A 21547-nucleotide genomic window follows, 5' to 3' on the forward strand; every position below is an offset into this window, starting at 1 on the left:
CAGGACCACCAGCCCCGCCGACGGCCGCCCCTTCAGCTCTAGAGCCTGGCAGGGGGCGGGGTTAGGGGAGGAAGAGCCGGGGCTGGCTGGGGCGGAACAGGATCCAGATGTGGATTAGGAGGGGGTAGGGGGCGGGAAGAGCAGCTGAGAGAGCAGCTGGGAGAGGGCGAAGCGCCGCCTGTCCTGCCCCAAAGTGAGTCCCGCCGTCCGGGCCTCCGGGATCCCTGGGAGAGTTGGCCGGGAGAGCGGAGATCCCAAAGTGTCAGCCCGCCGGTACCGCCCGCTTCACGCGCGACGGAGACCGTGGCTTTCGGGATCCTCCGAGAGCCAGCCCGGGACCCGACCTCGGGGAACAGGAAACGTGGGCCCACTCGGGCCCATGGCTCTTAGGGGAGATGGGATGGGCCAATGGAGCGCAGTCCCCGGGCGACCTCCTAATTCTCCTGGAAGGCGCGAGACTTTCCTGCCCTTTGGGACAAATTCGGGTCCCGCCTCCCCACAATTTCTTACATTCGGGGCCTTAGGCTGGATATTTGTACTAATGGGGCCCCAAGATGAAGCCATTAAAAAAATGTAAGGAGTTGAGGAGGGGGAGAAGAGGCTTCCATAGGCCCCTCCCAAATGTCCAGTCATCTCAAGAGTGATTTCACGTGCTGAGTCTTGGGGGAAATAGAAATCACAGTCCAAAATTGTTTCCTTGATTACCGATCGATAGGACCTGCAGGAGCCGTGTATGCTATAACGTTTGTAGCAGCCGTTTTGGCGGATAGATCTAAGCTGGTGCCCATCAATAGGCTGAGATGAGGGCAGGAAAGGTGAACAAACTGTAACAATTTGGAGCTGGAAGAGATTTTAGAAGCCGCTGATTTTCACCCCCAAAGTTTTCCAGAGTTTAGCGTTCAATTCAAACGTTCAGTGTTGCCAGAGGTCACACACAAGTGACTGAGTTGGAATTGTGAACCCGGGTCTTTTTTTTTTTTTTGGCGAGGCAATGACTTAGGCAGGGTCACAAAGCTAGTAAATGTCAAGGGTCTGAGGCCGGATTTGAACTCAGGTCCTCCTGAATCCAGGACTGGTGCTCTATCTATTAGGCCACCTAGCTGCCCCTGAACCCGGGTCTTTTTCACTCCAAATCGAGTGCTCCATCCTCTCCACCATGCTGTCCCTGCAGATGAAGAACCCTGGAGAGAAACAGTAAGAGAAAACAAAGGGGAAAAACAGCTGGACTCTAATGAAAGTCAGTGACCAGTATTGGTTGCATGATGAACACTTCCCTCTTCTTAGTAAAGAGGTGGTGGGATAGGGTTTCAGAATGTTCTATTCTTTGTCACATAGGCGAGTTTTGTTGGTTGTTTTTGCTCTTGTTATAAGAGAGTGTTCTGGAGTGAGGGAGATGCAAAGGTCAAAAGTGCATGTTTTAGGAGCAGCTGGATGGTGCAGTGGATAGAGCATTGGCCCTGGAGTCAGAAGGACCTGAGTTCAAATCCAGCCTCGGACACTCAACAGTTACTAGCTGTGTGACCCTGGGCAAGTCACTTGACCCCAATTGCTTCACCAAAAAAAAAAAAAAGCACATGTTTTGGGGCAGCTAGGTGACACAGTGGATAGAGCACCGGCCCTGGATTCAGGAGGACCTGAGTTCAAATGCGGGGTCAGACACTTAATACTTACTAGCTGTGTGACCCTGGGCAAATCACTTAACCCCAATTGCCTCAGCAAAACAAACAAAAACAAAAAAACAAAACAAAAGTGCATGTTTTAAGCATCAATAAATTTATTTTTAAAATATGACCAGTAATTTGTTCAGGGGGCATGAGGTATGGGGGAGGACTTCATTGTGTGAGAAACATCTTAATATGGATTTTTCCACAGAGCCCATAACTTAGAAACTTAGAGAGTTTAAGGAGTCACTAAGGTTAAATGACTTGATCAGGATCAAACAGCTAGTATATGTCAGAGGCAGGATTGAAAAATCAAGTCTTCCTCATACCAAACCCACCATTATCCACCCAGCTGGTGGTTCTCAAACTTTTCCCACTGTGGTAGAACCTTTCAATTTAAATGAAACTTTGACAGAATTCTTGTTTTGTTCTTTGAGAGGACTCTTAAATTATTTGAATGCCTACTAATGAAAAACACAAGGTTCATATAAAAAATTGGAGGTGTTTCAGGGTTTCCTGAAACACAGTTCGAGAACCAAACTAAACCATGCTACCTCTCCTTCTGTAATTTATAGTCTCAGAAAGCTGTCTGGGTACTGAGTTATTAGGTGACTTGTCCAGGGTCACACAAGTCCTAAGTGTTAGAGGCAAGTGTTCTTGACTTTATGTTCTATTCATTACGCCACACTGCCTCTCTGAAGCCAGCAGTAATTATGGCAGACACATGAGAGATGGATAGCCATCGTTCTTTTCCCCAGCATCACTTGTAATTGTTTTAATACGAGTGGGCAAAACTTTGGGGCAATGGATGGAACCTGAATTGTCTTCCCTGATCTGCAGAAGAAATGAGGCAGGATTGGCTACAGCCAGTGAACCTTGTTGGCTGCCTGTTAGCTGTGGAGAGTATTAGCCTGAGTTGCCAAATTATGGGGTATTATTGTGATTTTTTTTTAACATCTTGAGTTCCACTGGACATATTGTGTGACTGTGAGTCATGGGACAGCACCATCTCCAAAGCATAAAAACTGAAGACAGTGACTCTGTCTTAAAGACCTTCATAGTCTATAGCACCTACCATAACAAGGAAGGAAGTCTCTTGCACATCTGACGACCTATCCATCAAGCAGTTCATATTAGAACTGTTCTCCCTCAAGTCCTGCCTAGTCTGAGGTGCTGGAGGCGAGCCCTCCAGGGTACAGGGCATGCTTTCTGTTTCATCTGAAATCCTCCCCACCCCTTCCCTCCTCAGGCCCCCCCACCCCACCCCGCAAGCCAATACCATTCTCTGTACAGAATCAGTACTAGATACTTTTTGGCTTCCTCATTTTGATATTTTTATTCAGCTGACACTTGTAGGCTAAGTCTCTACTAAAATTCCACTCCCGTTTCTCATCATAGTGTGAAGGTAACCATGATTCTCCTAGGGGATTGCTAATGGAAAGCAAGCCTCAGCAGGTTCTACAAAGCCAAGGAGGCTTCTGTTATGGCCCTGGGATGGGTAGCATGTCTCTTGTCTGAGGACTAAGCTAGCTAAATACTGAAGAAGCTCATCACTAAAAAGGTTGGCCTATAGGTGATGAATTTCCTTTTAGCCAGAGCAACCTGGGGAATAGATGAAATATGCAAGCTAGCTGTCTATCTTGGGCATTCCCCTGTATTTCTGTGACTATGGCTGTAGTCAACATGGTAATAAGTAGTGGTGCTCGAATGTGAACCCATGTTTTCTGGTTTGAGATCAGAGGCAGGATTGAAAATCTATATTGTGTTCATGACCCTGCTTCAGTTCCCCCAGATTTCTTTGTACCTTTGCCTGGAGGGGATCTCTCCTTACAGGTACAATTGAAAACTCAAATGAATGCTGAAATGAATAAAATCCCTTGAGCATACCTAACCATAAGTTTTATCAAGTGTTCGTTGGCTAGACCCTTTTTTGGTAGGTTGCAAACCAGAAATACTCAATGCAGTGTAATTTATTGCTTAAAGGGCTTTATTGATTTGCAATGAAAGGGTAAGCATATCAAATTAAAACTACTCAGCTCTACCAACAAAAATATAAAAGTTTTGGAAGGACCATGAGGTTAATACAGATGGTGAATACAGATGGCAAATGGCTAGAGCACACATTGCATTATTAATAGAATGTGAGAATTGATTCTCTCTCTTTTTTTTTTTTTAAAGCTGGAAGGGATGGGACCAATTATTTAGTCCAATATCTTAATTTCACAGGTAAGGAAATTGAGACCCAGGGAGAGGAAGTCACTTGCCCAAGTTCACACAGCTATTTAGAGGCATACCCCCTGACTGATCCCCTTGTGGTCTCGACATAAAATTGACATTCTGACTTCTCAAGATAATTTTTTTTTGCAAAAGTCTTCCAACTTCCCACTGCTTGAGTAAACCCCCTGGGTCAGGAGTCTTTTCAAACCTTAAACTGATCCTGGTATGGGATGTTTTGGGGGTTTTGTTGGTGTTGTTGCAAAGACAAAGTCACTTTCCTTTCAGACCCAAACCAAAAGTAATTCACAGCCCACTTTGAATAATGGAAAAAGTTATTGGAGAATCACAAGACAAATGCTTTAGTCACCTAAACACCCACACTGTTGAAATGTATTCGTGAACCATGCCTCTCACCACTCAAAAGAGGAAATTCTGATTTCCTTTCCGTTAAAAATAAATGACTGTTTCCCTGGGTGGTTTTCTGTGCAGTGCACAAAGCGAGAGCCCATAGAGACCTGACATAGTCTAAGGCACCAAGTCAACTGTCATTTTTCATCAAGGCAAGACAAAGCCTGTGGTCTTCAGGGCCATGGATTAGAAAGGGTTGGCATTCCCAGAGAGATCTAGAAGTCTTGGGCTGTGGGGCAGACAGGCCTGAGAATTGGTGGGTGCAGGGCTTTTTACCTTTCCCCCTAAAGTCTTAAATCCTTGTTTCAGCAACTGTCCCTTACATGCATGTGCATATGAAAGACGCCCACCCACACCCCAAACCAGTAAAATGAAACCTGGCGTCTGCCTAGGTCTGCTTGATGTGCAGTACCACAACTGGAGCTTTGTTTGCTAGATTCTGGTGCCCATTGGCCTGGCTAGGCTCAGTTTCCTCTTGCCAACTCAGCAAGTAAAAGGAAAGATTCCCAGGGCAGGGAGGAGGAAAAGAAAGCACTTCAGCAGTTGTGGGGATCATAGAATCTGACTGACACTTGGAAAGGTCCTTAGAGGAGAGTCAGTCATGTGAGACCACGGAAAGGGCAGAAATTTGGGGACAAGAGATCTCCAGGACTTGCAACCAGATTTGTGTTTCTGTTTCACCTCTCCATGCCTCAGTTTCCGTGTCTGTAAAATATGGGGGTCAGACTAGATCTCCCTTGAGATCCCTTCCCACTCTAAAGATATGATACTCTGATCCAATGGACCAACCCCATGTCATTTGACTGCCCAGGAGGCTGAGAAGGGAAGCCATTCCTCCAATCTCACACAGCCAGTCAGTGGCAGAGCCGGGTGAATCCAGCTCTCCTGACTCTCAGGCTGCCGTACCACACAGCTTCCAAAACAACTGTGTCTTAAGATGCCCTTCAGGCAGTCATGCTGAACCCAGGTATTCGAAGGAGCAGGCGACCAACACTCAGCACCCTTGTTTCTCAACATCCTCGGAAGCCTAGGGGTTCCTTCTTTGACTTGGCCCACAAGAAACTAACACTTTCTCATGGAGACCTGGTGGGGTGGCCAGGAGTGTATGTGGCAATGTGGCAACTATTCTCTCATAGAGGGAATAAATGGAGCATGGGTAGGGTCTTGTAGAAACAGGTTAATTAGCAGAAAGGGTCAACTTTGCTCAGAACCCTGGTTTGAGTTTTGTTGTTCTGTCAGAGCTAATGATATCCCTGTGGGGGGCAGGGGAGGGTTGACAATGGAGTTAAGTGACTTCCCCAGGGTCACACAGCTAGTAGGTGTCAAATGTCTGAGGGGAGATTTGAACTCAGGTCCTCCTGACTCCAGGGCCTGTGCTCTATTCACTGCCATGCCTAGCTGCCCCTATTCCTGTATTCTTTCTTTCTTTTTTTTTTTTTTGTATTTTCCTATATTCTTAAAGAAGTGAAAAGAATGAACACTTCAAGTGAGTGTTAAGTGGGAAAATACAATGGCACTGAGGATAACCTGACTACGTGAAATCACTCCCCCCAAGGCAATATTGCCATGGGTTTTGTTGCCTCCCTTCCTATGACTTTATTAACAACAGTATCATATAATCACGGGCATTGAAGGCCCTCCAAGATCTGGCCTTCCACCTACCCTCACAGGCCTATTCTGTATTCCTTAGCATGATTCAGGTCACCCTGACTTGCTAGCTATCTGCCACATAGGGCATCCCATCCCTGTTGAGTCTCTGCCCTCACGTGTCTAGGAGATGCTTTCTTTCCTCAAGTCCCTCTTTTGTCTAAGCACAGCTTAGCCTCCATCTGCTGGGTGAAGCCCTTGCTGGTGTAGCTCCTTGTTCGTGCTTTCTTTCTTTAAAAATGACATTCTTGAGGGCAGCTAGGTGGCGCAGTAGACAAAGCACCGGCCCTGGATTCAGGAGTACCTGAGTTCAAATCCAGCCTCAGACACTTGACACTTACTAGCTGTGTGACCCTGGGCGAGTCACTTAACCCTCACTGCCCTGCTGCAAAAAAAAAATTAAAAAAATGACATTCTTTAGTGACAGCTAGGTGGCTCAGTGGATAGAGCACCGGCCCTGAATTCAGGAGGACCTGAGTTCAAATCCGGCCTCAGGCACTTGACACTTAGTAGCTGTGTGACCCTGGGCAAGTCACTTAACACCAATTGCCTCACCAAAAAAAAAAAAAAAGACATTCTTTTTATGCACTTTCACTTATGTGTCCCCCCCAGCCTCAGACACTTACTAGCAGTGTGATCCTGGGCAAGTCACAACCTCAGTTTTTCTTGGTGTCCACAAGTGTAAGATGGGGATAATAAAACACCTACCTTGTGGGGTGGTTGTAAGGATCAAATGAGATAATATTGGTAAAAAGCACTGAGCACAGTGCCTAGCACATAGTAGGAACTATAGAAATGTTTGTTCCCCTCACTTCTAATCTTTTGTCCTCCTATCCCTAGTTCCTTGCACACAGTAGGTGCTTAATAAGTGTTGAATTGACCTGAACTTTAGAGTAGTAAGGGACCTTGGAGATAGATGATCTAGTCCAGAGGCCATTAACTTTTTCCATGTCTTGGACCCCTTTGGTGTCGGACTGGTGAAATCTCTGGACCCTTTCTCAGAGTGTTGGTAAATCAATGTTAAGTTTCAGTTGGAGGTTAGTGAAAATAAAGACCTAATTTTTTTCCCCATCCAAATTCACAGATTCCCATCTATCCATGGACCCCAGGTTAAAGTCCCCAATCTCAGCTAATTCTCTCATTTTTTTTAAGGTGAGGGTCCCGAGGCCCAGAGAGGCAACGACTTGACAAGGTCAATGACGAGATTTATACAAGTTCCTGGAAATACACCACCTCCACCCCCACCTCCCCGGCCTCGGACATCGAGCACGATGAGTCTTTACGGAAGGCTGAGCAGCCCAGATCTTGGAGACAAAGTTCTCACCCCTCTTGGCTACTCATTCACTCTGGTTTGGTGGTTGTTACACTTGAAGAGACAGCCTCAGTTTGTGTGTGTGTGAACATGTGGGGGTGTGGAAGGCCAGAGTTGGGGGGGGTGATGGTGGCTTTTTCACATATTGCAAGAAAGGTTTTTGAGGAGAAGCCCTCACAAACAAGGGGACCACAGGCATGCCCAGTATATTTCATGACGAGGAACCCCCGAGGAATTTTTTTCTTATTTTTTGCACTCCGTTATTTATTGACAACTCAATCATGCAGGATATTATTTTTATTCATAACTAAATAAACCAAAACAGCTAACCTTAAACATAATACAACAAACCATTGTTGTCGTTTGTCTTTTGTGATCACAGAGGACCATGACATTGGGGTGATGCCATGACTGGCACTGAACTGGATTTAAGTGAGGGAGAACTAAGCAAAGTCACCAAAATCCATCTGGGTCCAGTGGCAAGACATGCATCAAGATGACTGGAGATGGCCCTGGATATTTAAGGCAATTGGGATTAAGTGACTTGCCCAGGGTCACACAGCTAGTAAGTGTCAAGTGTCTGAGGCAGGATTTGAGGTTTCTTTCTTTATGATAATAAACATTTTTATTTATAGTTTTGAGTTTCACATTTTGTCCCTCCTTCCCTTCCTCCCTTTCCCCCTCCCCAATCAGATGTAGGTTTATACATCCCACCTCAGTTTCTTGCTAATTGTATGATCCTGGGAAAGTTATTTAACATTTCAGCCTCACTTTCCAAAACTGTAAAATCAAGATTATATTAGTACCTACCTCACAGGATGGTTGTGAGATTTAGATAGTTTGTAAAATGCTTTGCAAACCTTAAATTACTATATAAACTGTTATGGGGAAATAGGGAGAGGTTTGGGGTAGGGGTTCTTAGGAATTCCTCTTTAAAGAATCATACCCTCGGGGCAGCTAGATGGCAGTGGATAGAGCACCTGAGTTCAAATCCAACCTCAGACACTTACTTGCTGTGTGACCCTGGGCAAGTCACTTAACCCCAATTGCCTCACCAAAAAAAAAAAAAAAAGAATCATACCCTCTTACACACAAATCCAATTAGAATAAAATAATAGTTTATTTAGGGCCTAGGGAAAGGAAACCAAGAGAGAAATCCTTGGACTTCTCATGGGGAGAAGGCATGGCACAGAAGCGTGGCTCTGAGATACCTATCTCCTCAAGCAGGAGACTGGCAGATATTTTATAGAGGTCCCATGGTGGTCATGATGAGGTGATCATCTGACTGTGGAAAGTTCCCCTATTGGGGGAGGACCATCCCCCACTGGCGGTGTTGTCTGGGGGAAGTTGGGTGAGGGTTGGCTCTGGGTCTCTCAAGCCATCTCTCTGCTCCTCACATCCCAAAAGCAGCAGCCACACCTAATCTTGCCTCCCCGAGGGGTGGGAGAGACTGATTAGGTGTGTCTATCCTTTGGTTTAGTTTCTCAAGGAGAAAGTTCTTTTGATTTACCCCACAAAACTTCTGGGGTACCCAGGGCCATTCAAATGATGTACCCAGGCTCATAACATTAACTATTACGGAAAGTACTATCCAAGCTATTATTAAGTTCTTTTTCTCCAGATGGAAGAAGGAAGAGCCAGACAGAAACAGATACGGGGACTGACAGTCCTAAACACCAAAGGAATATTGCCGAGTTTATCCTTAACTAACATATTCAGATTTGGTACATTCAAAGGTACCCTGGGTCTGCTTGTCCTAAAATAGCAGACTTTGTAAAAGACTCTCACTTCTTCCAAAGTTCCAGGTGTTAGACAGTGTGAGCCCTACCTGCTGTGCTCCACTCAGCATCAGCCTGGGTCTTTTACTGGTGTTGCTGATGGAAGACAGAGACCCTAGTGCCAAAGCAGATCAGCACAATTCTCCTTGTATTGTGTGTGTGTGTGTGGGGGGGCAGATCCCAGCAGTATGGCTGGGGAGGAGGGAGAAGAGGAAAAATATCCCACCCTGAGGCCAAGCCTGGGTCCCCCAACTGTCATTATGACCCTGGTTCAGGGATGGTCCAAAATCCTATAGTTTCTAGAAGACAGATCTCTAGGGATCTTAAATTTTACTGTCACTAGGCTTGGTTACCCCACTTTAAAATGTGTTCATTCAGTGAATTAACTTTGAAAGACTTTGAGAACATGACTTGAGAACATGTAGGGCAGTGATACCAAACTTAAATCATCCATAAAGGTCCCTGTGGAGCACACAGTGACTTGGAAAACCACATGTTAACATCTATATTCTGTTGTAGTTTTATATATTTTATGAAATATGTCTCAATTAATATTTTAATCTGTTTTGACCAGCCCTCTCATACCTCTGCTGTAGAACAATTTGCCCCAAAGGCAAAGTAAGTGAGTAGGAGTTACTCCCCTGGCCTTGCTCTCATGATCCAGGTAGAAGGTTTCTCCTACATTCTCGATCAATGTCCCATGCAGCCACATGCTTTGGTTGTAGCAAAAGGCTTCATTTTTCTCTAATAACCCCCCAAAAAACTTAGACGCTGAAGTTCGGGGGTGATTTTCAAACATTTAATCAAAAAAAAGTCGGCATTTCAAAGGTTAGGTTTACAAACTGGATACGTTCTTAACATTAGCAAACTCTGTTACTTATTGTCTAGGAAAAATAGTATTTACGAAGTTTGGAACAATGTACTGAAAAGGTTTTGTCCTAAGGATTTATAGTGTTTTGTAAACAAGTATCCATTTTACTTGCAACTCACCATAGTGACCACAATGGAACTTAAGTGTACAAAAACATGCCCAAAACACAGTTCTCTGGAAATGTACAGCCCACCCATGCGGCGTTTACACAACGTTCTTTCCATTAATGTCATTGTCGAAATGGCCATCACTGAACGGTCCTGGATCTCCATGACAGAAAGCTGAAATACGTGTTCCCAGCATAGCAGATTGTGACCACAAAGGCAAAGAACTGTGGGAATGGAAGCAGGTTAGAGCGGGGTGTTGTGGAACATCCTCATTAATGAATTTAGCGTAAGCTAAGCCTGTTTTGGGCTACTCCAATTTTTCTTTTGGGAGAAGTTGACGCCCCATGTAGTTGTGTGTCAAATGGTCAGAGAAGGTCATCTTTAGGTGCAGGATATCAATAATATTTACATTCTTAAGGGATCATAGAGCTGGAAAGGATTTCAGAGATCATCTAGCTCAACCCTCTTATTTTACAAATGAGGAAACTGAGGCCCAGAGAGATGAAGTAATTTTTCCAGTTACATAGGGGGTAAGTGCCTGAGTCAGGATTTGAATTTGGGCCCTCTAACTCCAAGTCCTGTGTTTTCCCCTCTGTCCCATACAGCCTCTTGACTTTTTCAGTTTGTCTTTATAATCCTGGGCAGGGTCTTGGGCATGTTTGGGGGGGGGGGGCGGAGGATCAGGATCTATGATTTCGATGGTATAGAGAACTGCTGGGGAGGAAATTCCCTTTTTAATGAAGATCTAAAGATCATACCTTGTCTGTAGCTTATAACTTTTGTGCAGCCTGGGGGTACTAAGAGGTCACTCAGCCAGGATGTCAGATGGCTTCCTGACTCTGAGGCCATCTCTCTATCCACTCTACCACACTCTCTCTCTCCTTGTAGACAGCAGTCACCTAATAAATGCTCATTGAATTGAAGGCAGGGACAATAATAATGAATAATGCTGAAATTCATGTGATGCTTTGTGGTTTTTCTATTTTTTCCCCATTAACAAGCACTTCCTTATATTTTTTCAATTAAAAAGAAATCTATTCTTCCCTTCCATGATCCTCATTGAAAAACAGAAATAAGGGGCAGCTAGGTGGCACAGTGGATAGAGCACCAGCCCTGAGTTCAGAAGGACCTGAGTTCAAATCTGACCTCAGACACTTAACACTTATTAACTGTGTGACCCTGGGCAAGTCACTTAATCCCAATTGCCTCACCAAAAAAACCAGAAATAAGCATACATTTTATCTCCCTCTGGACTCCTCCTGTCCTTAAAAACAAAAAGCAAGACTTTCATAACAAATGCGCATAGTCAAGCAAGACAAATTCTCAAACTGGCCACATCTAAAAAGGTATGTGTCATTCTGTCATGCTTTACAATTTACAAACTGCTTTCACATGTTATCTTCGTTTCCTCATCCGTAAAATGGGGTTAATACTAGCAGAGGCACTATAGGGTTGGAGTGAGGTTTGTAAAGCCTTTTCAAAGGCAAGATCAAGTACTATGGTCATTATTGTACCCATTTTCCAGGTGAGGAAACAGTTAAATGACTCAAAGGCACTTAATAAATGGTTATTGATTGATTGATTGTCCAAGGTCACAGAGCAAGTGGCAGAGACAGGATCTGAACCCAGGGCTTCTGTCTCTAAACCCAGTATTCTTTCCACTGCACTGCAGCTGCCTACAGAAACATATGTCATCAAACTGAGTTCTGTAAAATTTGGCTCCTGTGGGAAATCACACATTTCCTGGAGATCTCTTCCTTCATATGACAGAGAAAGCATGAAAAGAAAAAAGCCCACATTTCAGTCTCCAGGAAGTCCTCTCTAAAGACAGAGTTCATTCTTCTCTATCTCTCCTCTGCTGTGTGATTCTGGAAAATGTGGCTCCCACACATCTGGGAGCTGATTCCCAAACCATCCCTCTTTCACAGAAGTCTGCTGGCAATGACCAGAACCACCATGGCTTAAATAGCAAGAAGTCTGGAATAAGCTCCATCCTCATCTCTGCTTCTTTCAAGTCCCAACTAAAATCCCACCTTCTATAGGAAGCTTTTCCCAACCCCTCTTCATTCCCTTGCTTATTTCCTCTTTGTCCTGTATATAACATATATGTCCATATTTGTTTGCATGTTGTCTCCCCCATTAGATTGTAAGCAACTTGAGGGCAGGGAGTGTCATTTGCCTCTTTCTGTATCCCAAGCATTTAACACAGTGTCCCACTCTTCATGAGCCCATGGACCATAGCATGCCAGGCCCTTCTATCTTCCACTGTCTCCCCAAATCTGTCCAAGCACACAGTAGGTGCTTAATAAGTGTTTTTTGACTGTCTGACTTCTGTCCTCACAAGCAGGACTTCAGGAGTTGGGTGGGGATAGGGCAGAGGCTCTGTGGATACAGAGTATCAGAGATGGCCAAAGCTTACTCACCGATGAGGCGGCCCAGCTGTTGTAATTGTGGCTGTCCCTCTCTTTGGTCACCGAGGAGGCATCTACGATGGCCGCGATGAGGTATAAAACAAAGGCACTTCCATTAAAGCAGAGGCCCTGTGCCGAGACAAAGAAGAGGAGGGGTTTATGAACTTTTTTGGGGGGGGTGCAATTGGGGTTAAGTGACTTGCTCAGGGTCACACAGCTATTAAGTGTTAAGTATCTGAGGCCAGATTTGAACTCAGGTCCTCCTGAATCCAGGGCCAGTGCTTTATCCACTGAGCCACCTAGCTGCCCCGCCAATAGAATGTAAGCTCCTGGAGGGCAGGACCTGGCCCAACAACTTCATTTCATAGATGAAGCGTGGAGGCCTGGAAAATGGAAGTGAGCAGCCCCCACAGCTGAGAGCAAAGCTGGAACAAGAACCTGGATCTTCCGGATCCAGATTCAACGTTCTTTCCCCTGCATCATCACACTGCCTGTCTTTCTCAAGACCTTCAGTAATTTCATTGATTAGGTTTTTCTTGAGAGGCAGCAGTCAGAACTAGTCAGAATCTGAACCCAGGCCCTCTACCTCTACCTCCAAGACGCCTGTGCTTTCCACTCCAGCTCCCAACATCTCCTTCAGCAGGCCACCCTCAGTAATTAGCAGCAGAGACTTCCATTTCATCGAGGGCGCCCAATTTTAAATAGGGCCCTCAAAAAGTCAGATGGGAAGACTTGTATGGATAGAGCAGGAGAGGAGAAATAGCAAAACAGCAGATGAATGGCAGTGACCAATCATGGTCCCGGAGAGAAGAGGATTCCTGTCTATTTCCTCTCAGTAAAGAAGTGAGGAATTATGGGTGGAAAATGCTGCATAGACTGTCAGACAGTTGTTTGCTCACATTTTCATTTTGAGGGATGATTCAATTGGGGAGGGGAGGGAATGGTATAAATCTGTTGGAAAAAAGGCAAACCAGACAGCTGAGGATGAAGCCCATTAACTGCCTCCTGACACTGAGGTCGCAGAATAATATGCCAAATGAGACACAAGTTTTGGACTTGGCTAGTGTGGGAATTTGTTTTGCCCGACTTGGCTTATGTGTTAGAAGGATCCTTCCTTCCTTCCTTCTTTCCTTCCTTCCTTCTTTTCTTCTCTCTCTCTTTCTCTTTCTTTCCTTCCTTCCTTCCCTCCTTTCTTCTTTTTTCCCTTCCTTCCTCTCTCCCTTCCTGTAGGGATGAAAGAGGAGATAGAAAGGAGAAAAAACCCCAAATGCTTGATAATTGAAAACAATTTTAATTTACAAACAGGATAAGAAGTTATTGATTACAAAAAAATAAGCAGAATCCTTTACCATAATAGGAATGTAGGAAAAATGTTAATAAGGGACATGAAATAATGGGGGAATGTCAAAGTAATCACCAGCTTCCTGAGGCCTCCCTGCTAATGTATCACACCAGACAAATGGCTCCTGTTAAGTTGCCATCTGTTTCTGAAATCAAGTTTTCTGCACTTAAGGGCTTCCATCAGATTTAGAGCCGAAAGGGAACTGGCTGAGGACAAATCACTTTGGAGCAAGTGCCACCACTGCTGGTCCCACAATTTTCTGGGCTGGGGGTTTGGAGAGCTTCAAGAAGACCTGCCCACTTCCCAAATGAGCAATGTATTATGAACACAAAAGAGAAAAGCAGGGGTGGGAAGGGAACCGGGTGTCTGGGAAATGTAGCTAGTTTCTAGTTCTGTGCAGGAAAAAGCTGAGTCCCCAAAAGAGAGGCAATGGATGTGAAGTAGTATAGACACTAGCAGACAGAGTAAACATCTGGATTGATTTTGCTGAACTATTTTGCTCTCTATTTCTTTCTAGGTATTTGTTTCAGGAGAAGGAAGAAAGAAGGATTTATATGGAAATGAAGGCAATATAAAAATTAAAAGTATCAGTAAAAAGAAGATGAAAAGAAACAATGGTTCCCCAGTCAGCAGCCTATAGGCTCCATGTTTGGTTAAAGGGTTGTTGTTCTTAACACCCTCTTCTGCTGAGAGGCAGGACTTCCTGGTATAGTGAAGACAGTAGTCTAGAACCAGAGAATTCACACTGCCTTTTCAATTCAATTCAACACTTAGTAAGTACTTGCTGCATAGCAAGCACTGTCCTAGGTGCTGAGGATACAAGGACAAAAATGATTACATTTTGGGTGTCAAGGGGTGGAGGGGGGAGAGGTACAGCATGTACCCAAGTAAATACAAATTAGTATAAAGTAACTTCAAGGTGACTGGACCTTGAAGGAAACTAGGGACTTTGAGAAGTAAAAGAGTGGGCTGGGCATTGCTGGCATGGGGGACAGTCACCTTACCCATCTAGATGGAGTTGGAATGTCCTGTCCCTAGACAAAGCCAAGTCACTCAAATGGATTTATTTAATAGAGTCGAATCCAGGCAATTCCTCACAGCAGAAGGGGATCTCTCCCTGTTGCGGGTCTGCATAACTGGCACAAGCTTCAGAATCAATGTTATGTTGTGGGATGGCAGAGCTGGTAGCCTTGGCCCATTTAGGCTGGCAGACTCAGCAGGCTTTTATTCCAGGCAGCACCTGGGTTCCCGAGAGGCTAGGGCTGCTGACAACAAATGAGGCTGGGGAAACAGTCACAGAGCCATTGGATTTGCCAAGCTAAGGGAGCACATCAAGATGGTGGGTCTGCCAACAGAGCAAGGAACACTTCCTGATCAGCCTTGTCCAACAGCCAGGAGGGTTGATATCTCTTTGTCTACATAAAAGTGGCCAGAGAAAGTCTGTGTGGAAGTAGCTCATTCATCACAGAGCTATTGGGAGTCAATATGACAACATGGGATGAGCCTGTGCCACAGATCAAGTGTGGTAAAGGCGAGAAACAGCCTAGTTTGTTTTGCAAAGGGCAGTACAAGGGATGTCTGTTTGTGGGAGTCTTCTTCAGAGTTCACGGGATCTAGTCTGAGATCCACCACAGACTGTGACTTTGGGCAGGGTACCGAACTTCATCTTTAAAATGGGACTACTAACTTGGGTCATGGGGCTAGTGTATGGCTAATGGACAAGACTGACTCATGGACATGTGGGAGAACAGAAAGAGCTCTGGACATGGAATCCTGAATTGCTACTCTACAACTGGGAACGTGACAATACCATACAGATATGGGCCCCTTTGAAAGATCATCTGTGAATTCCTAAGAAAAATCAAGGCTCCAAGCAGCTTTGTTTAAACACCAGCAGCAGCACTCCTGACACTGTAAGTAGAGACTCAAAGGTGAGGGTTAAGTTAGAGGGATCACTGCCAAACAAAGACTTGCTGCATGTGACCTTGACCTTCTCCCTCCTGTGCACGTACACTACGAGAATAGCAGACAGTCACTTCAGAGAAGCTCCAGTGGAAAGCACAGGTTTCTTAAACTCACCTTCAGTGTTTTGTGTGTTGGGTTGCTATGTTTGCAGACAAAGGGCCTGCTGATTTGCCCCCAGGCTACCTATGAGGTGCTCTCTGTTCAGTTCTTAGAGGACCGGCTAGTCAACTCCAAGAGGGACTGGGTGCTACCTTTGGGCTCTCAGATAAGTCCCTTATTATGCCAAGGTGAAGTCTAGGATAAGCATCACACCAGAAAGCAGCTGGCCTGTTTCTGAATGCCTTTTTCATCAGGAAGGTGAAGGCTTCTCAGAATCGTGACTCCTCCCTTTTCCTTCCCTCCCTATTGTTGTCTACGTCACAGTACACCAGCCACCTGAAGGACGAGCATGGAGACACACACACACACACACCCCCTCCTGGCCTCCTCTTTGCCAGCCAGCACACACACACTCGGGATGATAGCTTCCCCAACAGGGGAATGGTGTGGTGGGTAACCAGAGCAGTGGTGTCTGGCCAGGCCACCTGGATCTGTCTGCAGTGGACCCCTGACCCCTGACCTTCAAGGAGACAAAAGCTGTCTGACCCAGTTCCATTACCACAACAGGTAACAGAGCTAGCTGTCTGTCTCTGTCTCTGTCTGCCTGTCTCTCTGTCTCCACCTCCCTATTACCTATTTATCTAAACACTGGTACATACATATGTGTGTGTTTAAGGTTCCAATTTCGGATGTCAGCATTATGGGCTGTCTGGGATGGGGTCAAGACTTTGCTATGGAGAGAAGACTCTCAAATACTACTTACAGTTTACATGAGGCTGGAGGTCTTGCCATGCCAAGAAAATCCTCCCAGAGTAGGGATTTCTAACCAGTTTGTTACAAACCCCTTGGCCATCTGGTGAAACTTGTGAATCCCTCTTCAGAATAATGGTTTTTAAAAGCATAAAATAAAATAAACAGGATGGCAAAGGAAACCAATGATAAGGAAATAAAGATGATTTTTTTTCCCATCCAGATTGACAGCCTCTCTGAAATCTATCCTCTTGGTGGTATGTAGATTCCAGGATTAAAAAACCCCTGATCTGGGGCAGCTAGGTGGTGCAGTGGATGGAGCACCAGCCCTAGATTCAGGAGTACCTGAGTTCAAATCCAACCTCAGACACTTGACACTTACTAGCTGTGTGACCTTGGGCAAATCACTTAATCCCCATTGCCCCCCCCCACAAAAAAACAAAACCAAAAACCAACAACCCCAATCGAGGGGAAAAGTGGCATGGGAGCTGGTGGGGAATCCAGCGGTCCAGGGGCGGGGTTTTCCAGAAAGGGTTCTCCAGAAACAACCAGATGGGCTACTGGGTCACTGGACCCAGGTTGTTAGACACTGGGGAACTGGCTTCACCCTCACGGTTGACTGGCAGGATTTCTGTGCTTGATGTCTTATGGCCCACAGGTTGTTCTCCTGGACAGGTGCCATGCCCACCTGTTAACCCCTGCAGCTGTGAGAGTGGTGAGGTCTAGACATTTTGAAACAGACGATTCCTTTTCATACAGCCCTGGTACGGAGCTGAGTGATCTCCTTATCTCTTCCTTGACTTCAAGTTCCCAAAAGGGGGACTTCTGCCAAGGGAGAGGCAGCAGCTGGTGGTGGGGAGGCATTAGGAGCACCTCAGAATGGGAGCTTCTGGTGAGTGTGGATGTGGGTGTGCACACCGACGCTCATGTCAAGATGGGCTGACGGGAAACTCTCTGGTTAGCCTAGTGTCAGGGAATCATGGAGGCAGACTCAGGGCGGGGATTCAGCTCCTGAGTCAGTGAGTCAACAAGCATTGACTAAGCACCTACCATGTGCCAGGCACTGCACTAAGAGCTGAGAATACAAAAAAAGGCAAATTACAGTCCTTGCCCTCTAATGGGGCAAGTCCTTACCCAGTCTAATGGGGGAGACAATATGCAAACAACTCTGTGCAAGCAAGATAAAGGCGAGATAAACTGGAGATGGTTTCAGAGTGAAGGCCCTAGCATTAAGGGGGATACTGGTGGGAAAACAAAGTAAGACAAGGCATGCGCTTTCTTACCACTGTGGTCCATGGCACCTGGGGAATCCGGGTGTAGGTCATGGTCATGTAGATGATTAAGAAGAAGACTGTGAGGACCCAATAAAATACTGCAACGAACATCACCCAACCAAAGGCAGGGACCCGGAAATACTCTGTTCCAGCAATCAGTGTCCACACAAGCAGACCAAAAACCTGCAGAGACCGAGGAATGGGGATGGGCAAGAAGAAAAGGAGAATAAACAGGGAGGGGAAGAAATGGAGGGAAGGGAATGCAGGAAGGAGGGACAGAGATGGAGAGAGGAAGGGAAAGAGAGAGGGAAGCAGATGGAGGGAGAAAGGAAACAGATGAAGGAAGGTAGGAAAGAGTTGGGAAGGGAGAAGAGGGAAAAAGAAAGAAAAGGAGAGAAAGGAAAGAAGAGGGAGGCAAAGAGAAAAGAATTACTCTGAGTTCCAAATTAGAAACAAAAAAGCTCTTAAAGTGTATATGAACATAACAAAAATCACATTAACAACAATGATGATGACGATAATTGTAAAATTCATCCCTAATGTCACTGACATTAATTTGGAGTTGGTGTTAAATTAAGAGTAAACCCTAATAGAAGAGAATGAACACTGATAATGATGGTGAATGATGATGAACTCCTTAATCAGGGGCAGCTATGGAAACTCCCTTCCTCCCTGTTCTTGTCTACACCCATCAGTCACACATGCCATATTATATGGGGCCCAGCACACAGAAGGAACAATGCAGAGGGATGTTGCTTTTTTTTTTTTTCAGTCAGACAACAAGCATTTATTGGGATGTTGCTTTTTGAAAAGCAGGGAGAGGGGATGGCAGTTTCAGGGACACTGGTCCAATGCTTCTGGACTAAGTGCCAGAGCAAACATGATCCCACCAGGGCAACATCCAGGGAATGTCGTTATTGTAAAAGCTGCTGCTGTGACTTGATAGCGACACGTTCTCATTTCTCAACCAACGTTCTCCATGAGCCAAACGAGGTTATTGTCGAGGCTGTCCAGAGAACATCCTGCAAAGCTGTCTTGTATCCAGGGCGTACAGAAGTGAACAAAAATCAAGAGCAAAGAGGGGTCAAACATGAAAATAGCCAAATGACCTTTCCCCTGACACATGGGACAAATTGAGAGCCCGAACCACCAGACTGTAGACAAAGGAAAAGCAAAGACTTGGCCAGCTAGTTCCCAGTCTACTTTGGACTTAATAGCTGACCTGGTGAGTGGTGAGGACTTCATTTCTACTGCTTTAATTTTCTTTGCTGTGGCAAAAACCCAAAGCTAAAACCAAACCTTGCCCCCCACCCCTTCTTCTTGTGATGGTGATTAATGCCATAAGAGTTGTATAAAAAAACGACCATATTCTTTGACTCTGGATTAGGAATTTACTAAGAAATTTATTGAAAAGAAAAAAAGAGCAGCCTCCCATCACCCAAGGTACTAACAATACTGTTTGAGAGGGGAAAAACTAGAAACAACCAACAAGAGTCGGGAAATGGCTGAAGAAAGGGAACACCCTTACACCTACCTACTATGTACCAGGCATTATGTTAAGTGCTTTACAACTATTATCTCACGTGAACCTCACAACAACCTTGGGAAGTAGGTGCTATTATTATCTCCATTTTACTGTTGAAGAAACTGAGGCAGACAGAGATTAAGTGACTTGCCCAGGATCACACAGCTTGTAAGTGTCTGAGGTTGGATTTGAACTCAGGTCTACCTTAATCTAGACACAGTGCTCTATCCCATGTATCAACTAGCTGCTTAACTACAGTAACAAGTATATGGAACATTAAAAAATCAGCAAAGGGGGCAGCTAGGTGGCGCAGTGGATAAAGCACTGGCCTTGGATTCAGGAGGACCTGAGTTCAAATCCAGCCTCAGACACTTGACACTTACTAGCTGTGTGACCCTGGGAAAGTCACTTAACCCTCCCTGCCCCACCAAAAAAAAAAAAAATCAGCAAAGATTGATATGAAATCATGTGACATGAAGAAAGCAGAACCAGAAATCATATGTACTCAGACTGCAACTATATCAAAAAGCGATTTTAATTCTTTGTCCAGATCTATGATTTTATGAGCCTAGGAAACTCCCAATGTGGAAATTCCCTCCACCAATGCAGATGAGTAAATCAACTGTAATTTATGGTCTTAAAGAGTTGCTGGTGACCAGATGAAAGGTTAAGTGAATTGCTCACAGTGATACATACAATGTACATCAGAGGCAAGTTTTAAATCCAGGCCTTTCTACCTCTAAGATCAGCCCTCTACTGTTATGTCACCTTGACCCTCACAAATTACACAATATATACATAAAATACTGGTACAAATGGACAAAAATAATAAGAGGCTCTAAAGGGAGGGATTAACCAATTAACCAATATTTGTTTATTGGAGGTCTTAAGTTATGTTGTTCAGTCTTCATTACCCCATTTGGAGTTTTCTTGGCAAAGACACTGGAGTGTTTTGCCATTTCCTTCTTCAGCTCATTTTACAGATGAGGAAACTGAGGCAAACAGGGTGAAATGACTTGCCCAGGGTCCCACAATTAGTAAGTGTCTGAGTCTGGATTTGAACTCAGGAAGATTAGCCTTCCTAAACTGCAGGCCCAGTGCTAGGTTCCTTGATTTAAATATATTTAATAATGGAAGAGGCTTTCTTGCTCCATAGTCCATGTCTCTGCATCACCTGAGAGCCCTTCCTTCATTGGTTTAGCCAGACACCACTGCTGGGGGTAAACTCTGCTACTTCCTGGAGTGTTGCCCTTCTTCTAGGCTGATCTACTAACCTGCTGCCTATTAAGGTTCCTTATGCAAATCATCAATGGGAAGCACAGCAGACCTTTACAAGTCTTATCAAGAAATCTGGACCGATATTTCCCAGGGTGCCACGCCCCATCCCATCAAAGCCCAATCTCTCCGATCAAACTGAATGTTGAACACACTTTTATAGATTGCCTGTCAGTTATGATGAATAAGAGCCGGAAAAAAATCCCATTAGTGTAAATCTTGGAGTTTTCAGGAATTACATCGGGCTTGTGCATCTTAACACCAGATAAATTGCATTGCCACTGCTGGAAACCTCGAAAATAGATCTTCATTAAGCATCCTTTCTTTGGCATTCTTGCACATAGTGTAAACTAAATAAGCAGATAAAAGCTTTAAGCTTCTCACTCCATGGAAGGAAAGGAGGGTTAATTACCCTCATAGAGAATCTAGTCCAATCTAGCCCATTCCTCTGCTTCTGAATCCCCTTTCCTGAAGCATTTCCTAATGAAAACACCAAATGATGAATGTCCAAAGGAATCAGATAAAAAAATGTCCATAATGACATCTTCCAGGATTTAATACACTTAAAGGAGTTCTTCCCCACATTCCTTTTGCTGCAATGGAAAACCCATTTCTCCTTACTTTAACACAGTAAATAGTTTACATTTACATAAAAGAATTACAAAGAACTTTAAATACTTGATGTTATTATCCTTATTATACCAATCAAAAAACCAAATCTGGGAGAAATTGCATGATTTGCCCAAGGTCACATACTCAGTCTGAAGCAGGATTTGAACCAGGTTTCCTAGACTTTGAGTTTAGTACTTATCTGTTGTGCTGTTCTGTCCCTACGTGTGCAACATCCCCCAGATATCAGCTCCAGACATGAAATACTCTCTGGCCACCAATTATTTCAAATAAGC

At 44.8% G+C, this 21547-nt stretch overlaps 1 protein-coding gene across 2 annotated transcripts in view; it reads right to left on the bottom strand.

Moving 5' to 3' along the window:
* Positions 1-9811: 9811 nt before the first annotated feature.
* The window catches only part of CMTM8 (CKLF like MARVEL transmembrane domain containing 8), a 59009-nt gene continuing 47273 nt past the window's right edge, over positions 9812-21547 (bottom strand). The window contains exons 2-5 of one of the 2 annotated variants that reach the window (XM_043965314.1): positions 17852-18025; positions 12425-12541; positions 10760-10910; positions 9812-10225 (exon numbers count right to left, since the gene is read on the bottom strand). In XM_043965314.1, coding sequence (XP_043821249.1) covers positions 9999-10225; positions 10760-10910; positions 12425-12541; positions 17852-18025 — 669 coding nt within the window. In that variant the 3' untranslated portion in view covers positions 9812-9998. The remainder of the gene's footprint in view (positions 10226-10759; positions 10911-12424; positions 12542-17851; positions 18026-21547) is intronic. The other variant, XM_043965315.1, reaches the window with a different exon arrangement.

The sequence above is a fragment of the Dromiciops gliroides genome, chromosome 5 (genome assembly GCF_019393635.1).
Source record: "Dromiciops gliroides isolate mDroGli1 chromosome 5, mDroGli1.pri, whole genome shotgun sequence".
In the NCBI taxonomy this organism is placed as follows: domain Eukaryota; kingdom Metazoa; phylum Chordata; class Mammalia; order Microbiotheria; family Microbiotheriidae; genus Dromiciops; species Dromiciops gliroides.